This window comes from Poecilia formosa, unplaced genomic scaffold, assembly GCF_000485575.1.
Source record: "Poecilia formosa unplaced genomic scaffold, Poecilia_formosa-5.1.2 Scaffold96, whole genome shotgun sequence".
NCBI lineage: Eukaryota > Metazoa > Chordata > Actinopteri > Cyprinodontiformes > Poeciliidae > Poecilia > Poecilia formosa.
This window is the reverse complement of record NW_006800035.1, coordinates 1,134,141-1,142,188: the sequence shown is the minus strand read 5'-3', so window position 1 is coordinate 1,142,188 and position 8,048 is coordinate 1,134,141. Positions and strand designations below refer to the sequence as shown.

The following is an 8,048-nucleotide window of genomic DNA, read 5'->3' as shown; positions in this document are numbered from 1 at the left end:
CACGCACGCACGCACGCACGCACGCACGCACGCACGCACGCACGCACGCACACACACACACACACACACACACACACACACACAGCAGCTAATCACAGCTTGGTACAGGTAGTGAGGCGTTGGGACTGCTGGTGATTGAGCCTCCCTGGTGGATTGGAAGCAGGAATCTGACAGACTCAGATAAAAGGCTGTTTGGAGTTGCCTGCAGCATCAAACAGCATCAGCTGCCTCCTCCTCCCCCTGTTTATTCCCTTCCCATCATCACCTCCCCTCTTCCTCACTCTTCTCCCTGCTTTGGTTTACTCTGTTGCCATGACTACTCCCATAGCCAGAGCCGTGGCCTGTCAGGGCTCAGCTCTCAGATCACCTGATGCGGGTCGCCTTCACTGGCGGCCTCTTTTGCACTCCGACACCGTTCAGTTCAGCCGCGATGGAGTCTGAGTGTGTTTTGAAACGGAGCATGTGCAGTTTTGTGCACACACTATTTTAAAGAGTTTCTGTGTGTGTGTGTGTGTGTGTGTGTGTGTGTGTGTGTGTGTGTGTGTGTGTGTGTGTGTGCGTGTGTTTGTGGGTGTGGGGGGGTTTAGAGGGGGTAACATAAATGCGAATCTCAAAATCCAATTTCCACATCTGTGAAGAGAGTCTAGTCAGAGCTGTGTGATTTGAGTGGAGGATGGGATGAAATTACCTGTTAGAAGTCACGCTACGGGGATGGCTGCTTTTCTACATGAATGAAAATTGTAGTAGGCAGGACAGCGGTGATATGAAACCCACTTAGAGCTGGATTCTTTCTGTAAACACTCGCCGACAAACCAATTACCTGCTGTTCTCTATGGTGTGTTTTCTATAAGATTCAACGAAAACAAAGTGAAATTCTCTCTTTAAGCTGCCTGTCCACATTGCAGCCGTGTGGTTTGATGGTTTTCTTGTTGGCAGTGCTTTGAAGTGTCCCAGTAGGAAGCCACTTAGCCTTCTTCTAACTAACTGCTCTAACATTTCACCAGGTTGGCCAAGCTTTCTCTCTTCATCGCTTGGTCAGGTTTTGAATTACTTTCCCGTTGAAGTGTCCCATCGACGAGCAGAGTCCACTGGATTTTTATTCAAATCCCCTGGTGTTTCAGAGTTTGTCATTTCTAACATTCTAACAAGGATCTTGCGACCGTTAGAAGGTCTTTCTCCCGTTAAACACAGATTTGCATCTCCTGCTGTTTGTTTTTCATATTTGCTCTGTCTTCGAGGCTGCAGGGAGGTTTCTGAGAGCGCAGATCTGGTGAGAGAGGGAGAGAATGAGCAATGTTGTGATCAAAAGAGGCTGGGACACCGAGAGGGAGATGAATGGGCCTGAGAGCAGGAAAATTGGACAGGAGGCAGAGAGTGAATGAAGATAGAGAATAGCTCAAGATATCTGCAGACAGAGATTGTGAGTTATGTGCAGGTAATAAACAAGGCAGAATAGATAGATATCTCTAGAGAGGAAAAAGAAAATGGTGTGTGATTGCACACTCAGGCTGGGCTTAAAAAGTTTGGTCTTGCCAAAGCATCCCAAAGGAGAAAGGGAAAGCAAAAAGAGGAAAGGCAATGGAGGAGTAGGGGGGGAACTGGAGAGAGTGTGAATAATGACACAAGAGGGAAAAATCTGGATGAACAAGCAGCATTTAAACTAACTTGGCCAACGCAGATGATGTGTAAGCCTAGTAAGCTCTCCTTTAGGCGAGCTTAGATCTCATCAACTCGCTCCAGGTTGGCATTGCCTTCAAATGCCACTGCAGAGCTAAGGATTAGCTTTACAGCCATCATTCAGACTCAAACATGGTTCTAAAGAGGCCTATTCTTCAGCCTCCCAAGACGCTCCACACTCACCCACAGCAGCCCCCTCCATCCCGCCTCACAGAGAGCCTTCATCATCAAAATGCTGTCCGCTGTAGTTGCCTAAGGTCGTGGTAATTGTGCCGAGATTTTAAAAAGGAGGTTAAATGAGCATGTCACTTACCCCGTTTGCTTCCTATCTTTCTTCTTCTAACCCTGTGTGTTTCTGTTTCTTCCTTTCATTCTGGTGCTCGTCTGCAACCTCTCGTGCCAAATCACACCCCCTCTCTTCATTCCTCCCTCCTCAGCTCTGGCTGGATCTGAGGCTTTCATATTTGGAAGCCTCACAATCGATATGGGCTGTCTGTGATTGGGTTGCCTCATGTGATTCATTTCTGTAACCTTGGTGATAGTTTGATGTGGAGGCTGCACCCATGTCCATATTATGACTCAGTGATCGTGTGTAGAGAGGAGAGGTTGGTCAAGGGAGGTATCGATTGGTCCTTCACACTCGCTGCCCTCTCTGCTCTCCCCACTATCTCCTAGTTTTTCTTTATCCATCTTTTGTCTCACTTGCCATGAAGGCGTGATAGCTTAGCCATAATTGAAATGACTTTGTGCTCTCAAGAACTGATTATTTAGCTATAAATGTTTCCTTAGGCAATCCTATTTATCTCACCTTCTGTCCCTTATTTCCTTGGTCTCACTATCTTTCCATTTTTTTCTCTCGTTGCAGAATTCAATCAGACACAACCTGTCACTGCACAGTCGTTTCATCCGAGTGCAAAATGAAGGGACGGGAAAGAGCTCGTGGTGGATGCTAAACCCAGAAGGAGGGAAGATGGGTAAGGGACCCAGACGACGCGCGTCATCCATAGAGAACGGGACACGCTACTTGAAGACAAAAGGTCGCACGAGTCGAAAAAGAGCAGGGACTATAGGCCTGGGACGGGGACAAGTTCAGGGAGCTGGTCCGACCATCCAAAGCTCCCCAGAGCATGGCAGTCCAGCGGGGAAAGGAGGCGTCATGATCAGCGGTGAAGAGTATGACACTTGGACAGACCTGCATTCCCGCACTTCATCTTCTGCCTCCACGCTGAGTGGCTGCCTCTCCCCAATCCTTGCAGAAGCGGAAGCTGATGAACCTGAGGAGGGTGGACTATCTTGCTCAGCTTCCCCTCGGATATACCCTAGTCCAACAAGCACCCGCTCACCGGCTTTGGGCACTGGGAGCCACTGCCCCAACGTGGAATTGCCTCAGCTGACTGATCTGACTGGAGCTATTAGTCTAGATGAGAGGAACTACTCCCAGCAACAGCAAATCAAGTGCAATGGTTATCCCTTTGTGCCTGGGCCAAAACCGGAAGGATCCTATTGTGGACCAATTTATGGGCAGTCTTCCATGTGTATGTTGCGGCACCACACTCCAATGGAGACCATTCAGGAGAACAAGCCAGTTAACTTTCAGCACCCAATAAGGGGCTATTCAGAGAACAATGCTTTGCAAAGTCTTCTTACGGGAGGTCCTTACTGCAACAAAGACATTGTGCTGGGTCAGGGACGTGAAACGCATGCACTGTTGACACAGGGGACTAGTGTTCACAGCCAGCACAACCACAATCAGAATCCCAGTCACAATCAAAACCATAGCAACAGCCAAGAGCATGCTCTCAATCCCAGTCTACGTAACGGCCACGGCTCAGTCCATGACCAGAACACAGCTCACCATCAAAACCACAATCAGGGTCATAAACACCAAGCCAGCCTTGACTACAGCCACAGTCACAAGCCCCATATTGCCCATGAGTATGGTCAGAGTCATGAGCACAGTCACAGAAGCAAAGTGAATTCCAACCACGACCACAACCCTCATTCTAGTCAAAGTCACCTGCACAACCACACACCCCCAAACCCTCATAACCCTATGCATAGTGGGCCTCACCATCAGGCTCTGTCTCCTCGGGTGAGCACTGACGTCCTGCAGCCCTACAGTCTTAAGAACTCTAACCACTATGGCCCACGCCCCCACCTCCCAACATCTCCTTCTCTGCCCCCAAACCCGGCAGGCATCCTGGATGTTCCTCAGGACCCCTGTCGTCTTGCTTCTGCTCCTCATCCCCGACACCAGTCCTACCCCAGAGCTCACCATCAGGCCATGGCTGAATCCTGGCAAGCCTATTATCACAACAACCACAATCACCAACCAGGGAATTCGGCATATCAGGGACAAGTGCACAGCTTGCACAACAGAATGGCTGCCCAATTGGAAATGGAAAATGCCCCCAACAGCCTAGACTGTGATGTGGACCCGATCCTGCTTAGTGATTTTATGGACACAGATAATGTGGACTTCAACTTTGATGGTTCTCTTTCTCAAGGGGTGGGCATGGGAATGGGCATGACTTTAGGGGCTTTTTCTTGTCCTCCACCAGCTCATAGCCACCAGAGTTGGGTGCCTGGGTGAACTTGGATCTGAGGGGTTTGAATAGACCATAAAAGTCACCCGCTGGGCAGTGCTCTGGGTCGGCTGTTCCCTTGGACTGATTAGCTATGATTCTGTTTTTTTTTTTTTTGTTTGTTTGTTTTTTTTCCAGGCATATTGTAATTTTATTTCCTGGGGACTCGCACACTGTATTTTTTTCTCCCTCCTTCTCCGTGTTTATGAAGCTTTCTGTCTCCATGTTGAACTTGTTTCCAATGAGCCCAGTGGTAAAATCTGCCCCTCTCCCAGTTTATGCCCTGTAGTTTTTTCTCTCTCTCCCCCTAATCATCCTGTTTGTCCTTGGCTCTCAAGCACTTTACAGCCATCTTTTCATACAAATGCAGTAACTCAAATACCAGACAAAGTCATGTTGTATGTTCACTTTTAATGTATGCAATCCACTTAGTATTATCTCCACCTACAAAGAATTTGTTGTTCCTGACATAAGAACATGATCAAACAGCTGCATACATTTCCTCAGTGCCGAGGTGCTCATAGATTGGAAGGTAAAGGGCAGGGGGTGGAGGGTTGTGGTTGCCAGGTTTAAGAATAAGGCTGATATTTTTTTGAAAGACTGAGGCATAAGGGAAGGGAGGTGAAACAGAAAGAGAGAGGGATTTGTCCTCTCCCTAGTGAACAGTGGTGGTTCCTGCTGTGTCCCGGAGTGGAGGACAATCATCCATCACACAACCATCAGCGCCATTCCATTGAAATGCAACGTCCTTTCTTTAATCTCCAAAGTAATGCCAGATTGATGCATCATGATTGCTAATCTAATGTGCTCCTCTGTTTTTTCAACCTCCTCCCCTCCCTCTTCAGCTCCGGACACACGGGCTTAATGTGTTTTGGTGAAAGCGATGATAAAAGTCACTCAACACTAAATGGGGGTAGGGATTGGAAAAGGGGGGTGGTGTTAGAGGAGGTGGAAGGGGGGGGGTTATGGAGAGGAGATGATAGGAGAAGAGAAATGCAAATATTCCCTCTGTGCCTCTTTCTCTCCATTTTGCAGATTTATGTAGCTTCCGTACAATGAAATAAGCAATGATCAGAGCCTGCTGTACATCCTGAGGAGCTACATGATTGGTCAGAGCTGGGTTTCCTCAGCTTGGTACATTCACTGGCCCACTCCAGAACAGCTTAGCAAGCGGCCATGAGTCAACTGGGATGCTGGTGAAGCTGCCCTCGTCTCAGTCAATAACAGCCAGGTTAAAGCCCTCCATGTGTTTCTACTCCAGAGAATTCCTCGCTGATGAGCAGCATCAGCCGATTACTATTTTGTGCTATCTCCTGTACCCAGACTCCCTCAAATCACACCACCCCAACCCGAGGTTACTCGGAGGGTAAACAAGAGTAATTAACCGCCAAACAAGATGGATGATTTATGCAAGTGCATGTAGTCGCTCATTGGCACAAAGTCATAATTCTTCCCCCTGCCAAGCACTAGGAAGGTGATTTTTTAAGAAGTGGTGCCGGGCCATGAGGTAAAGTGTCTGTTTCCAGTGTCCTTCATGTCTTTCAGCCATCTTCCATATGATCGTCCCCACCCCCTCCAGGCCACGTATTTATGTTGCTGTTGTCTTTTCTCGTGCTCGTTCAATGATTGTGCAGTTGTCTGTCTGATGTAGTGTGGATTGGAGCGCTCTCCAGCATTTCATTTACGTTGTTTGCAGCTTGAGAAGGGACCGAGGTGGTGTGGGGGCTTTTGGGCTTCCGACCTTCTGAGGACAGAGAGAACAACACCATGGGAGAAGGGAACGGTAGATAGACAGTGAGACACAGAACAGGGAGGAAAAAGTGAACAACGTTAGACCAGATCTGTTTAGCTTTAAGAGGTTTTCTATCTATAAAACTGCCTGTTACAATCAGGCCAAATGTCAAGTGCTGCTCAGCCGGCTCCAGTGAGCTTCGACCAGGCAGCCACTTCTCCCTTCTGATTAAGGACAATGACTGGTATTTCCATACACCTTTCTTTTCTTTTCTTTCCTTTTCTTTTACTTTCCTTTCTTTTCTCTTACTTCTTCTTTTTGTGTGTGTTAAAATGGCCCATTGTTGTAACCCAGCTGTATTTGTACTCCTGCCCGTGTGCACCTGTGTGTCAAGCTTCTCATGGGCGTGAGTGTGTGTGTGTGAGTGTGAGTGTGTGTAGAAGTGACGTACAAGAACTGATTAAGGGGGAAATTGCTGAGAAGTTCCCTGCCCTGGTGTTTTCCATGCTTGGCTGAGTGCAGCATACATTATATATACAGTTTATATTTATTGTTTGTGAAGCTGGGTCTAAAGAAAGACCCCTCACTGCTTTGTCTTCTTGTTGACAGACACAGAATGCATTTCAGTTTGACTGCATTTCATCGTGTACATAATCTATATTTACAAAATTGTATTCTATTTTTTTTTGTTTGTTTTTGCAAATATGTTTTTTTTTTTTTCTAAAATTGTGTATCTGCTCATCTGGTGACCGTCAAATAAAACAAAAATGAATACAGATTCCTCTCATGTCTCAGTTATTCACCCAGACACTGTTCACGGGTCAGGTTGGATTCCTTCAACTGCGGTTAGGTAACATTGTCGTTAGTAACGGTTTCCTTACTCGAAGATGAAGTCATGTCTCTGTGAGTTCGCAGAAAAGTCTAGAAATAACGAAACAGCCAGCTGAACAAAATCTGTGTTTTAGGGAATGAAAACAAGTCAACTTAACCTGAACTTTACTGTATCTACTCAGGATCAAGGTATCACGTTCTGTAAATATATAACTGAAGTGGACTGAGTTGCACTAAATAAAAGAACTATGAAATGTTTCAGTACTACAGTATCATCAGATTTTGTAACAAGCATGGATGGATATATTGTTTACACTCTGCTTTTCCATTTGGGTTTCACTTATGTTTGGATAAGAGTTATTTTAAAAAAAATTACAGTATGTTTTTCTGTACATTTGATGCAATATTGAAATCATTTCAGGACTTTGCATTTTTTTGTTCTCTGACTTGGAAGACCTTGAATTTGAAAAAGTCCAGAGTTTCTTAAAATTCTAACTGTATTTGGATACATTCTTACTATGGTGAGTTAAATTAGAATTCAACCCACCAAACTTTAATACAGGAAAGAAAGGGGCGTTTGGCAGCTTATTGTTGCCTTATATCTGAACTTTATACTCCATTAAGCGAAACTCGATGTTGTGTTTCTGCTATTTAAAGTCTACAAATTTGTGTTTGTAGATTAAATCAACACTATTCACAGCGGTGACTTATTCCTTATAGTGTAGATGGTGAATCTTTGGTACATCAGAAAGAAACGTAACCATCTGCTGTTCAGTGGACGCTGCGGTCTGGTGCTTTGCAAGTCCTTTAGTAACCATGGAAACACCTGAGTGTCTTTACCCACCTGCTATATTTATTTATTTATTTATTTATTTATTTATAATATTATTGCATCCACAATAAGAAAACTTTTGCTAATTTTTTTCTCCATCAGCTCTCTGTGCCCATTGTTAGCTGATCCCTCTACCAGCATGCCCTCTTCTTTAAATCAGGAGTTTGGGCACAGTGTGTTCTCACTACCCTGTCAATCTAGGAGGCCTAATGTTTCTAAATAACTGTGAGTTTATCATTTTACATTGAAAAACAACATTCACAAATAGGATATTCTGTGGAGTAAAATTCACTTTGAAACCAGTGAAATTATCAGAAAAAAATTGCCTCTGGATTTCACAACCAGAAATTTAAAAATTTGACAGTACAAATAGAAAAATGTGTCTTTCTTT

General features: G+C 45.3%; 1 protein-coding gene across 1 annotated transcript in view; it reads left to right on the top strand.

The window, feature by feature from the left end:
* foxo6b (forkhead box O6 b) overlaps positions 1-6,772 on the top strand; it is a 49,471-nt gene extending 42,699 nt beyond the window's left edge. Inside the window, exon 2 of the mRNA XM_007558412.2 lies at positions 2,543-6,772. Within this exon, the coding sequence (XP_007558474.1) occupies positions 2,543-4,270 (1,728 nt within the window). The 3' untranslated portion in view covers positions 4,271-6,772. The remainder of the gene's footprint in view (positions 1-2,542) is intronic.
* Positions 6,773-8,048: the final 1,276 nt, after the last annotated feature.